This window comes from Cyclopterus lumpus, chromosome 3 (assembly GCF_009769545.1).
Source record: "Cyclopterus lumpus isolate fCycLum1 chromosome 3, fCycLum1.pri, whole genome shotgun sequence".
In the NCBI taxonomy this organism is placed as follows: Eukaryota; Metazoa; Chordata; class Actinopteri; order Perciformes; family Cyclopteridae; genus Cyclopterus; species Cyclopterus lumpus.
This window is the reverse complement of record NC_046968.1, coordinates 28,950,518-28,964,767: the sequence shown is the minus strand read 5'-3', so window position 1 is coordinate 28,964,767 and position 14,250 is coordinate 28,950,518. Positions and strand designations below refer to the sequence as shown.

General features: G+C 42.7%; 1 protein-coding gene across 3 annotated transcripts; it reads right to left on the bottom strand.

Annotated features, from left to right (window-relative positions):
* Window positions 1-4,628: 4,628 nt before the first annotated feature.
* Window positions 4,629-13,474, bottom strand: LOC117728820 (gastrula zinc finger protein XlCGF57.1-like). Of its 3 annotated transcripts, XM_034529722.1 has the most exons (4): window positions 13,241-13,472; window positions 11,830-12,208; window positions 6,271-7,508; window positions 4,629-5,937 (listed from the first exon to the last, which is right to left on the bottom strand). In XM_034529722.1, the coding sequence occupies exons 2-4, from the start codon at window positions 12,020-12,022 to the stop codon at window positions 5,566-5,568; spliced, it is 1,803 nt and encodes a 600-aa protein (XP_034385613.1). In that variant the 5' UTR covers window positions 12,023-12,208; window positions 13,241-13,472; the 3' UTR covers window positions 4,629-5,565. The 3 variants fall into 3 exon arrangements, with proteins under 3 accessions (XP_034385613.1, XP_034385611.1, XP_034385612.1); XM_034529720.1 differs by having other exon boundaries at window positions 4,629-7,508; window positions 13,241-13,474; XM_034529721.1 differs by lacking the exon at window positions 11,830-12,208 and adding an exon at window positions 11,396-11,397 and having other exon boundaries at window positions 4,629-7,371; window positions 13,241-13,474.
* Between the last annotated feature and the right edge of the window lie 776 nt (window positions 13,475-14,250).

Genomic DNA, 14,250 nt, shown 5'->3' with positions numbered 1-14,250 from the left:
GACCTCTTCCTCTGCAGGAACCCGCCTGCAGTCCGCTTGTGTTCATTGTTCATGTGTTCATTGTTCATGTGTTCATGTGTTCATTGTTCATGTGTTCATGTGTTCATTGTTCATGTGTTCATTGTTCATGTGTTCATGTGTTCATGTGTTCATGTGTTCATTTGTTCATGTGTTCATTGTTCATGTGTTCATGTGTTCATGTGTTAATTTGTTCATTGTTCATGTGTTCATGTGTTCATTGTTCATGTGTTCATTGTTCATGTGTTCATGTGTTCATTGTTCATGTGTTCATGTGTCCATGTGTTCATTGTTCATTTGTTCATGTGTTCATTGTTCATGTGTTCATTGTTCATGTGTTCATTGTTCATGTGTTCATGTGTTCATTGTTGATGTGTTCATTGTTCATGTGTTCATTGTTCATGTGTTCATGTGTTCATTGTTCATGTGTTCATTGTTAGCGCCCTGCTGATTTGATTACATGTGTGTGGTGGTGCGTTTTGTTATGAGGTCTGTTGTTTCCCGACTTTTCTGGGCTGGTTCCGGTGTCCAGAGGGTGGGGAGCCAATCAGAAGGAGGGAGGTGAGTGACGATAAAAGGGAGGTGATGCTAGAGTTCGGGATGATTTCGAGGGTGGGGGAACAGGTGTGTTAGCGGAAGAGTGAACGGAGGGTTTGGGATTGGCGTTGAGGAGCAGATCCACGGAGGACAGTGAGCCGGGTTGAAAGCGCGGTCGGAGTGCGGCGGACCAGCTGACGGTTAACCCGTGAGGGGTTCCTTGAGGACGACGTAGCCGGCGAGAAGAGGGGAGGCAGGACGGAGGTTCCGGGGATCATCGCGCTTCCAGAGGGGACCAGCTGGTTTTAGTGGGACTGCATCATTCGCTCTCTCTGGGGACCGTGAGTACTGACCCCGCAGATGGGGAGGATTAACCTGAGCTCCAACAAGCGCGCCAGCCTAGGGTACCCTAGCACAGACTGTTAACGCCCGGGATGAGTGTGTGTTTCTGTTATGCGTATTGTTTTGGGAAGAATAAATGTTAATGTGGGTTAATCCCGTGTCTTGACAGAATTCCAGGGTTAGCAACCTGCTATATTTATAAAGGACACGAGGAATTTAACCCAGGATATATATGTATATAAATGCATGGGAGTTGAGCCCACACCAACAGTAGGCCATAGTAAGAATTTAAGTAGACCCTCTTTCAGTGCACCTCCCATGCAAACAGGGGGAAAGTAGGAGGACCCTGATTAAAACAGCAACAGAGAGGGGGGGCTACATGTGTTCATTGTTCATTTGTTCATTGTTCATGTGTTCATTGTTTATGTGTTCATTGTTCATGTGTTCATTTGTTCATGTGTTCATTTGTTCATGTGTTCATTGTTCATGTGTTCATGTGTTTATTGTTCATGTGTTCATGTGTTTATTATTCATTTGTTCATGTGTTCATTGTTCATCTGTTCATTGTTCATGTGATCATATGTTCATGTGTTCATTGTTCATGTGATCATTGTTCATTTGTTCATGTGTTCATTGTTCATGTGATCATATGTTCATGTGTTCATTGTTCATGTGATCATATGTTCATGTGTTCATTGTTCATGTGATCATATGTTCATTGTTCATTTGTTAATTGTTCATGTGTTCATTTGTTCATGTGTTCATTATTCATGTGTTCATTATTCATGTGTTCATTATTCATGTGTTCATGTGTTCATTTGTTCATGTGTTCAATGTTCATGGTTCATTGTTCATGTGTTCATTGTTCAGTGTTCATGTGTTCATGTTGTCATTGTTCATGTGTTCATGGTTCATGTATTCATTGTTTATGTGTTCATTGTTCATGTGTTCATTGTTCATGTGTTATTTGTTCATGTGTTCATTGTTCAGTGTTTATGTGTTTATTGTTCATTTGTTCATGTGTTCATGGTTCATGTGTTCATGGTTCATGTGTTTATTGTTCATGTGTTCATGGTTCATTGTTCATGTGTTCACAAAGTTTCTCTCCACTGGTTGTTTCAATGCTGCGTAACGCCTTTAAGAAGTACTTTATGCTCGTAGTGATCCATGCTAGTAGTGCTCCATGCTCGTAGTGATCCATGCTCGTAGTGCTCCATGCTCGTAGTGCTCCATGCTCGTAGTGCTCCATGCTCGTAGTGATCCATGCTCATAGTGCTCCATGCTCGTAGTGCTCCATGCTAGTAGTGATCCATGCTAGTAGTGATCCATGCTCGTAGTGCTCCATGCTCGTAGTGATCCATGCTAGTAGTGCTCCATGCTAGTAGTGCTCCATGCTCGTAGTGCTCCATGCTAGTAGTGATCCATGCTAGTAGTGCTCCATGCTCGTAGTGCTCCATGCTAGTAGTGATCCATGCTCGTAGTGCTCCATGCTCGTAGTGCTCCATGCTAGTAGTGCTCCATGCTCGTAGTGCTCCATGCTCGTAGTGATCCATGCTCGTAGTGATCCATGCTCGTAGTGATCCATGCTCAAAGTGCTCCATGCTCGTAGTGCTCCATGCTACTAGTGATCCATGCTCGTAGTGATCCATGCTAGTAGTGATCCATGATCGTAGTGCTCCATGCTCATAGTGCTCCATGCTCGTAGTGCTCCATGCTAGTAGTGCTCCATGCTCGTAGTGATCCATGCTAGTAGTGATCCATGCTCGTAGTGATCCATGCTAGTAGTGCTCCATGCTCGTAGTGCTCCATGCTCGTAGTGATCCATGCTCGTAGTGATCCATGCTAGTAGTGCTCCATGCTCGTAGTGCTCCATGCTAGTAGTGATCCATGCTAGTAGTGCTCCATGCTCGTAGTGCTCCATGCTAGTAGTGATCCATGCTCGTAGTGCTCCATGCTAGTAGTGGTCCATGCTCGTAGTGCTCCATGCTCGTAGTGATCCATGCTCGTAGTGATCCATGCTCGTAGTGATCCATGCTCGAAGTGCTCCATGCTCGTAGTGCTCCATGCTCGTAGTGCTTCATGCTACTAGTGATCCATGCTCGTAGTGATCCATGCTAGTAGTGATCCATGATCGTAGTGCTCCATGCTCATAGTGCTCCATGCTCGTAGTGCTCCATGCTACTAGTGATCCATGCTCGTAGTGCTCCATGCTCGTAGTGCTCCATGCTCGTAGTGCTCCATGCTAGTAGTGCTCCATGCTCGTAGTGCTCCATGCTAGTAGTGCTCCATGCTCGTAGTGCTCCATGCTCGTAGTGCTCCATGCTAGTAGTGCTCCATGCTAGTAGTGCTCCATGCTCGTAGTACTTCATGCTCGTAGTAACACACGTAAACACGTACAAATGAAAATGTCAATTTAAAAGTGCATTTCTCAATGTTCTCGGTCAATGTGCGCAGCAGCATTAAGCCCCTCCCAGTGCAAAAAAAAAGCCCTAATATATATATATATAAATATATATATATATATATATATATATATATATATATAGATGTCATGTGTACAGAATGAACATCATTAAAGAGTTACAACACATTTAATAAATATGACAAATGTATGAATGGACCTCCACAATCCATGAAAACAGAAGGAGGTAGAGAAGGGGGGGGGGGGGGGGGGGGAAGATCAGCAGGGCCAACGCGAGGCCGGATCACCAGGCATCAGACACCTCCAGGTCCCTATGAGACGTGAAGTCACAACGACTCCGGGAAGGAAGCAGAGTTAATAAGGTGCAATGGAGAGATGTAAATTCATCCATAAGGAGAGAGAGAAGAGGAGATAGGTGCTCAGTGTATCCTAAAACATCCCCCAGCAGCCTATAAGCCTATGGCAGCATATCAAGGGGCTCGACCAGGGCAAACCTGATTCAGCCCTAACTATAAGCACTATTAAAGAGGAAAGTCTTATGTCTATTCTTGAATGAGGTGACTGTGTCTGCCTCCCGGACTGAAAGTGGAAGCTGGTTCCATAAAAGAGGAGCTTGATAACTGAAGGCTCTGGCTCCCATCCTACTTTTTAGGACTCTAGGAACCACAAGTAGCCCCGCATTTAGTGAGCGCAGCTCTCTAGTGGGGCAATATGGTACTACAAGCTCCTTAAGATATGAAGGTGCATCACCAATCAAGGCTTTGTAGCTGAGGAGAAGAATTTTAAATGTGATTCTTGATTTTACAGGGAGCCAGTGCAGAGCAGCTAATACAGGAGTCATGTGATCTCTTTTCTTAGTTTTTGTGAGTACACGAGCTGCAGCATTCTGGATTAACTGGAGGGATTTAAGAGACTTATTAGAGCAGCCTGATAATAAGGAGTTGCAGTAATCGTGGGAGTTAAAGGACAAGTCTTGGTCAAAGATAACTAGAGATTCTTTACAGTGGTGTTGGATGCCAGGGCAATGCCATCTACAGAAACCACATCACCAGATAATTGATCTCTGAGGTGTTCAGGGCCAGTAAAATAACTTCAGTTTGGTCTGAGTTTAACATCAGGAAGTTGCAGGTCATCCATGTTTTATGTCTTTAAGACATTCTTGAATTTTAGTGAGCTGGTTGGTCTCCTCTGGTTTGATCGATAGATATAATTGAGTATCATCTGCATAGCAATGAAAGTTTATGGAGTGTTTTCTGTTCTTGTATAGCGCTCATACACTGATGGGAGGAGCTAAGGTTCCACCTGCACATTCAGATTCAGATTAAACTTTATTGTCATTGCACAGGTACTGAGGCAACGAAATGTCGGTTAGCATCCGACCAGCAGTGCAAAGAGAGCAGTATGTTTACAAACAAAGGAGCAAATACAATCAATATTGAAACATGAGGAAGACTGGTATGAAAGAAATGTAATTGATGTTACAGATGAATTACAATAAGGGATAAAGGTGTGATAAACTCTGGGGCAAATACAGAGGAACAATGAACTGAAGTCATTTTGGTGGAAACATTGTCTGAACTTTCCAAATGTTTGTGAGCCACCAAGAAAACAACAACAACAGATTACTTGAACAGCTGTTACAACACTAGAGAATCAAAGAGAGAACGTTCAGTCAACAAAAGGTTAAATATTCACGTCTGAAAACAAAGGAATCCCTAAATGTCAAAGAGAGGAGATCAGTAGAGGATGATGTTGAAGAAGAAAGAAGGATGGAGACAATTAACCACAATTCTGGTCTCAATTCAGTCATTCTTCAGTTATGGAACAAAATGTCAGTTTCTACAGTAAAACTAAATGAAGGAAGTATTGAGTTTAAACTGAAGAGAAACGTTGCTGAAGAGAAAGAAGGTTACAAATGTTCCTCAGTTTCATCACCGATGAGAATTCAGCTCAAACCACAGTGCTGCATAGAGGACATGAAATACTTTGACAATGGAAAACCATTTAAATTCATATATACGTGACAACACATAACACATGAAACATAAGACGATACCAGAGAAACTGACGTCAAAGAATATAAATTGATGTGAAGCTTAATCTCAGCTGAATAGATTTATGTTGGAGTCTGTATCAGCCTGACAGTTTTTAAGTGTTTAACCATGTTTATTTCAGAGACTCTCATAACTACACTTGTGATTTTTGGAATAACCGAGAAAAGAGAATCTTGTTGAGAAACTCCACGACTAATTAGTTTCTCTAGTGTGGATAATTAAATGTTGTTTCAGATTGTGCTTATGTGAAAATGTTTTATCACAAACTGAACAACTAAATGGTTTCTCTTCTGTGTGGACAGTCATGTGAGCGTTGAGCTTTCCCTTTTGTGTAAATGTTTTACTACACACCGAACAACTAAATGGTTTCTCTCCTGTGTGGACAATCATGTGAACTTTCAGGTTTCCATTTTTTGTAAATGTTTTACTACACACTGAACAACTAAATGGTTTCTCTCCTGTGTGGACAGTCATGTGGATCTTCAGGTGTCCCTTTTGTGTAAATGTTTTACTACACACCGAACAACTAAATGGTTTCTCTCCTGTGTGGACAGTCATGTGTCTCTTTAGAATAAAACTTAATCCAAATCTTTTGTCACAAAGTGAGCATTGAAATGGTTTCTCTCCTGTGTGGACATTCATGTGAACTTTCAGCTTTCCCTTCTTTTTAAATGTTTTACTACAAACTGAACAACTAAATGGTTTCTCTCCTGTGTGGACAGTCATGTGAGCGTTCAGCTTTCCCTTTTCTGTAAATGTTTTACGACACACTGAACTAAATGGTTTCACTCCTGTGTGAACAGTCATGTGAGCGTTCAGCTTTCCCTTTTGTGTGAATGTTTTACTACACACCGAACAACTAAATGGTTTCTCTCCTGTGTGGACAGTCATGTGAACTTTCAGGTTTCCCTTTTCTGTAAATGTTTTACTACACACCGAACAACTAAATGGTTTCTCTCCTGTGTGGACAGTCATGTGAGCGTTGAGCTTTCCCTTTTCTGTAAATGTTTTACTACACACTGAACAACTAAATGGTTTTTCTCCTGTGTGGACAGTCATGTGAGCGTTCAGCTTTCCCTTTTGTGTAAATGTTTTACTACACACCGAACAACTAAATGGTTTCTCTCCTGTGTGGACAGTCATGTGTCCCTTTAGATACTTATTGAATACAAATCTTTTGTCACAAAGTGAGCATTGAAATGGTTTCTCTCCTGTGTGGACAGGCATGTGCATTTTCAGGTTTCCCTTTTCTGTAAATGTTTTACTACACACGGAACAACTAAATGGTTTCTCTCCTGTGTGGACAGTCATGTGAGCGTTCAGCTTTCCCTTTTGTGTAAATGTTTTACTACACACCGAACAACTAAATGGTTTCTCTCCTGTGTGGATAGTCATGTGAGCGTTCAGCTTTCCCTTTTGTGTAAATGTTTTACTACACACCGAACAACTAAATGGTTTCTCTCCTGTGTGGACAGTCATGTGTCTCTTTAGATACTTATTGAATCCAAATCTTTTGTCACAAAGTGAGCATTGAAATGGTTTCTCTCCTGTTTTGGAGCTAGTGGGTTTCTCCAGATGTCCCTTGTGGTCAGAGCTTCCAGCACATTCAGGAGAGCTGATTGATGTATTTCCAGTACTACAGTTCACATCACTTACATGTACTTCTTTGTTTTGATGGTTAACATCAGACTGAGGTTCCTCAGTCTCCTCCCAATCAGCACTGTCCTCAGTCTCATCAGTATCTGGTCCTGGATGTCTTTCTGGATCTAATTTCCTGTCTGGTTCTGGTCCTCCACAATCCGCTCCATCAGCTTCTGTTTCCATGTGTTCAGTTTGTCTTTGATGAAGCTGAGAGGACTGAGCTTCCTCTTCATCATCTTCACTCTTTACAGTGAATGATAACTTGATACCAGCCTCCTCCAGCCCTTGAAGCTGCTCTCCCTCCTGACTGGTCCAGAGTTCCTCCTGTTCCTCTTTAATGTGGGGGGGCTCTGGGTCCTCCTGTTCCTCTTTAATGTGGGAGGGCTCTGGGTCCTCCATTTCCTCTTTAATGTAGGGGGGCTCTGGGTCCTCTTTAATGTGCTGGGGATCTGGGTCCTCCTGGTCTTCTTTAATGTGGGGGGGTTCTGGGTCCTCTGATGAATAATAAAATACATTAATACGTCTTATGAATCTCATATTAAACTCTTTATTTTTCAAGAGGTTCATCACTGAAAAAGCAGTGAATTAGTTGTGAATGAGAGAAGCATGACCTCTAAATAAAAAGCTGCCGCTGTCATTAATCGTCCTTTTATTGATAAAGAACAATATAATAAAGCCTTGGGCTGCAGAAGAGGAGGAACCAGTCCTCCATCAGGGACGTTCCAGTGAAGCAAACGCAGCCTGAAGCTGGAGAGCAGAAGATCTGAGCAAGAAGAACTAAATCTGAGTACATGAATACAGTTTGAGCACAAATCCAAGAGCCTGAGAGATGTAGTACAGTACAAAGTACAATATGTACCTCTGATAACATAAATGCTTATATATTGTTATAATGTTATGCTTTTGTCAGGCTACTCCAGTTCAAAATAACAAATAGAAGATGAGATTTGTGTCTGGGAATGTCTGCTTCTAGAGAATAGATAGCGCCTTCTCACAACACACCCATATGTCATTGAATAGTCTAACCAAGACGTGGACTGGCATTGTAGGGCTCAGTTCTGTGAAGAGAGAGGAGGAGATGGAATTATCCCCTTCCTCGATAGTTCAGCACCAATTAGAAGTTAGGATGATGTATACAAACCTGTGATGAAATCTGCGTATGAAAAGGCCGGGGTTTCCGGTTTGAAAGTAAGAGTTGTCGAGACTCCATTGTGATTGCAATCACAGCTTGTACTTTGAGTGTGATCAGAGAAATGAATCTACCAGAACGAGAGAAGTTGTCGGCTGAATTCTTTCAAAGGCTCTTCCCATGCAGACGATTCTAACACCTCTAAGCTGTAGTACAGTAGTTAGTACAATATATACCTCTGAGGCATAGAACAATATAAAGTACAATATGTACATCTAAGATGTACAGTAACAAGTACAATATGTACATTTGAGATGTAGTACAGTAGTTAGTACAATATGTACCTTTTCAGTGTGCATCTCTACCTGTGAGGCTACTGGACCACTTGGATCCTGGCTATATACCTTCTTTAAATAAGCTTATCTGCTAGAGTACTATTGTATTTGCTGTATTGGAGCTACTAGAGTGCTAGTCTGTACTGTCTGATCCTATCCTTAATTCAGCTTTGGCAGGAAGTAGAGATTCATGTCAACATTGACCTCCACTGATTAAAGGAAAGATCAACAATTGTTCTGAGCCCACGTCTCGATTGCTGGCCATTAAACTAACGAACGTCTGGGGGAGTGGCCGACACAGCTGTAGCTAATTATCGTCAACTCGGGTGCATAACCAGGTAGCGTCCTTCAGCGTCAGCTTTAGCGTCAGTGGATACTCGTCGTATGAAGACTCGGAGGATAAAGACCTAGGAGTCTTAAAGACCTAGGAGTCTTTGGTTGGAGTCAAGACTCTGAGGATAAAGACCTAGGAGTCTTTCCTTGGAGTCAAGACTCAGAGGATAAAGACCTAGGAGTCTTTCGTTGGAGTCAAGACTCAGAGGATAAAGACCTAGGAGTCTTTGGTTGGAGTCAAGACTCAGAGGATAAAGACCTAGGAGTCTTCGGGGGTAGCCGAGTAAAACTGCACTGAGTATGTGTTTACTTGCCATATCTGTGCGTATATCAACTTGTAGATACGAAAGGCCTCCGACTCGTTCATACTTATACCAAAATCCCTCTTCTGTTATCTTTCCCACCCGTTCTACACACACCCAATATCTCGACACAGAGGGCCTCTGGAACTGTCAGTCAGCTAACCGCAAGGCAGACTTCTTCTCTGGCTTCGCTATCAATTGATCGCTTGACTTCCTGGCTCTCACTGAGACTTGGATCACACCAGACAACCCACCTACCCCTGCTGCTCTCTCCTTGGCCTTCTCCTTCAGCCACACATCCAGACCCTCTGGTCGGGGTGGTGGTTCAGGTCTACTCATCTCACCCTGTCTTTTGAGTTTCATGCAGTGACGGTTACTCATCCGGTTCAACTAACCATTGTTGTTCTCTACCGTCCACCTGGCTCCTTGGGAGACTTCTTGGAAGAACTAGACGTTCTCCTATCAAACTTCCCAGAAAACGTACCCTCTCATCCTTCTGGGCGACTTTAACATCCAGACAGAGAAGTCATGTGACCTGCTACTCTTACTGTCTTCCTTTGCTCTCTCTCTCAGTCCTTCTCCTTCTAATCAGAAAGCTGGCAACCACCTTGACTATATGTTCACCAGAAACTGCTCCACATCTAACCTCACTGTAACTCCACTTCATGTCTCTGACCACTTCTTCATCTCTTACTCTCTCTCACTCTTTGGAAGTGACAACTGCCCACATCAACAGACTTTGCATCTGTCCGTCTCACCCTCTCACACTCCTCTCTGGCCTTCTTTGTTCTCTCAGCACTCCCTTCAACTGACTCCTTCTCACTCATGCATCCTAACTCTGCCACAGACACTCTCCTCTCTACTCTGTCTTCATCTCTTGATTCTCTCTGACCTTTTAAGACACGACCGGTTCGCAAGTCCTCTCCGGCTCTGTTGTTGTGTCACTCGGTGCTCTGAGAGCCACCTTACGAGCGAAGGAAAGGAAATGGCAAAAATCTAAACCTGCTCGCCTATCACTCTCTTCTCTGCCTCTATCTCGGCAGCCAAAAGCTTGTTCTACCAAACCAAAAATCAATCTTCTTTCTCTAACCCCAAAAAACTCTTCTCTATTTTTTCCAACCTCCTTGACCCCCCTCCGCCCGACCACCTGCCCCCTTGACCCCATCCCATCTCACATTCTCCAGGCTGTTGCTCCCGACCTTCTTACCTTTCTCACCCATCTTATTAACACCTCCCTCTCAACTGGCTGTTTCCCTAACTCTCTGAAGGAGGCAGAGTCAACCCTCTCCTGAAGAAACCCACCCTCAACCTGTCTGAAGTCAACAACTTCTTCCATCTCTTTCCAAAATTCTTGAGTGAGCCATCTTCAACCAAGTCTTCTCCTTTCTCCACAGTAACAACCTTCTTGACCCTCACCAGTCTGGATTCAAGGCTGCCAACTCAACAGAGACTGCCCTCCTTGCTGTCTCTGAGCAGCTTCACGCTGCTAGAGCAGCCTCTCTCTCATCTGTTCTTATCCTTCTAGACCTTTCTGATGCCTTTGACACAGTGAACCACCAGATCCTCATGTCCTCCCTCCAGGACCTGGTATCTCAGGCACCGCACTCTCACTCTTCTCATCCTACCTCAACAATACACTTACCGGGTAACCTGGAGAAAATCTGTGTCTGAGCCTTGTCCTCTCACTACTGGGGTCCCTCAGGGCTCAGTCCTTGGTCCTCTTCTCTTCGCTCTGTACACCAACTCTCTCGGCTCTGTCATTCTCTCTCATGGCTTCACATACCACAGCTACGCTGATGACACCCAATTGATACTCTCGTTTCCCCAATCTGAAACAAAGGTAGCAGCACGAATCTCTGCCTGTCTAACTAGCATCTCTCAGTGGATGTCCGCACACCACCTGAAAATTAACAAGACTGAACTTCTCTTCCTTCCAGGAAAAGGCTCTCCCACCCACCACCTGACTATCACCTTCAACAACTCTCTGTTGGCTCCGACTCCGACTGCCAGGAACCTCGGTGTGACACCTGTCAGTCAACTCTCCCTGACTGCCAACATCACCGCAACAACACGCTCCTGTAGGTACATGCTGTACAACATCAGGAGAATACGACCCCTTCTCACTCAGAAGGCGGCACAGGTTCTGGTCCAGGCTCTGGTCATCTCACACCTAGACTACTGTAACTCCCTCCTGGCAGGTCTACCTGCTAAGGCCATCCGACCTCTGCAGCTCATCCAGAATGCAGCAGCTTGACTGGTCTTCAACCTAAATTCACCCACACTACTCCGCTCCCTTCACTGGTTACCAGTGGCTGCCCGCATCCGCTTCAAAACATTGGTTCCTGCGTATCGTGCTGCGAACAGATCGGGACCCGTCTACATCCAGGACATGGTCAAACCGTACACCCCAGCCCGTTTACTCGGCATCTACCAATCGACTTGTGACTCCATCACTGCGAGCTAATCACTCGACAAAATCAAGACTGTTTGCTGTCCTGGCTCCTCATTGGTGGAATGAGCTCCCTACTGACATTAGGACAGCAGAAAGTCTCTACACCTTCCACCGGAAACTAAAGACACATCTTTTCCGACTATACCTTGAATAAAATTCGATTAGCACTTCAGTGGCATGACCGTGTTTAAGTACTGCAGTACAGTACCTGTAACTCTACCTCAGTACATGAAGTTTAAAGCGATAAAGAAACAAAGGACCAACCTGCTCTGTGTAACCGGACTTCCGGGTTGAACACGGCGTCCAGTCGTTTCTGGTGTCGCTCGTTCTCCTCTCTGGAACTACAAAGTTCCTCCTCGTACTCTGCTATCGTTCTTTCAAACAGACCAAAGATCTCTTGCGCAGCCGCAGTTAGTCGCTGGTTGACTAAACATCTCAGCTGTTGGACTTTAGACATCTTCACGAGCTCACAGAAACGTTTCCTCCAGACAACTCCGTTAAAAACGCTTCGCTCACTCGGACCCGCTCGGTGTCGCTCGGCTCCGTTCGGGTCCGTCTCCCTCTACAAAGTCCTCTTCAAGACGTTAGTCCACACATCCGGGCTCTGGTGGGTCCTTCCGGTTGTATCTGAAGAACCGTGTGACTAAAAGAGAAAACCAGCGTTACGGATCAACAGGCCTGTTAAACACACATCACGTCTATCACTGACATGTTGGGCTCCAGCTGACAGATTCCTGCAGACCGCCTCTCTGATCAGGCTGAACACATGAATATACATGATATATTTATTATATTAGTTTTATATGACATTTCTATATACATATATGTTAAGATTTATTATATTATAGGTGTGTGGAAAGAAATGAGGAGTCTGGTATTCCCTTTGGCTGTCACCGTTTATTTCTCTTCCCAACACCTGTGTTGACATTTACTTCCTGGTGTCCTTTAACACCCCTCGTCACCAGGGTTACGCCCCTTCTCTTAAATGCCTCCGTGTATTCGTTCCTTAGTCCCCTACAATAAGATATATTTATTATGAGTCAAAGAAACCATTCTGCCTAACAACATGTTATAGTTTGATATATACTAATACATACATAAATATAGATAGATATGTATGGGATATTTATTATATAACTATATGACATATTCATCATATGATTCTGAAAGGAACCAATCTGTTTAACAAATAACTATATAAATATATATATATATATATATATATATATAGTGAATTAATGTATATTTATTTACACTATGGTGTTAATACATATACATTGACTCACTATTTGTATATATATATATGTAGGTGTATTAACCCCATAGAGTAAATATATATATATATATATTTACTCTATGGGGTTAATACACCTACATAAAGGGAGGACTCCAACATGATTGGGCGGTTAGCAGCTAGCTAGCGAGCTAACTGGACGTGTCATGTTGCAGCCACAGATAAACGTCACCGGTACAACATGAACAGACACCACACGAGCACCGGGGAACGCTGTTGCTGTTGTTGTTGTTGTTGTTGTTGTTGTTGTTGTTGTTGCTGGCTGTATGTGTTCATCAACTGCTCCTGTTTAAGTCAGCTAGCTAGCGTCAGCTAACTCTCGAGCGCTAGCTTGTAGCTACACGTTCTCACGTCAGCTTGGATTCAAAGGAGCTCGCTCACCTGTAAAAGTCTCTTCTTCTCCTCCGGGTCCACACGAGACGGGTCGTTTCATCGGCACCGATCACTTGGGATCGATATCCCGTTATCGGTAACGTCAAGTGGGTTTCCACGCCTTCAAGAACCGCCTCTCCCCCGCAGCTTACACCGCAGCTAACGCTAGGTCCCGACCGACACACAGGGCTGTGACGCTGCGACCTGTCTGTCTGCCTGTCTGTCTGTGACGCTGCGACCTGTCTGTCTGTCTGTGTCAGACAAAAGTGGTCCATAACACACAACATGACAAGTGCCATGTTAAAAAATCTGGTATATATATATATAAATATATTCATGATATTACATATTTATTATATAATATATTAACATTTATATATATATACATATATATATATATTTATATATATATGTATATATATAGTTAAAAATCATATTATATAATATATATATATATATATACAAAAATATATATAAAGAAAAAATAAATATATAAATATATTCATATAATATAATTATATCTTATTACATATATACTATACAATGTAGTTTGTTTGCCAGAATGGTTCCTTTCAGACTCATATAATACATATATCATTTATTAATATAATTAATATAATGTATATATATATATATATATATATATATATATATATATATATATATATATATATATATATATATATATATATATATATATTAGTGCTGGGAAAAGATGAAAACATTTAATCGATTAAATGAATTATTTTTCTGTGATTAATCGCATTATGCGCAAAATTCAAGAATGAATTAAAAACTAGTGTATTGCATGCTTTTATTTTAAAGTAATGTTATCAGAACAATAAAACAGGCACTCTGGGAGCAACAGCAAGTTAACATACAGAATATAAATCTGTTTACAAAAAAAAACACAGCTGGACTTTTAGTCTGTAAAGCCTCTGAAAACATAAAGCAGTTACACTGACCCCGCCGCCATCTTTGTAGTCCGCTCCGTTTCATACAAATCGAAGGAGCGTCTT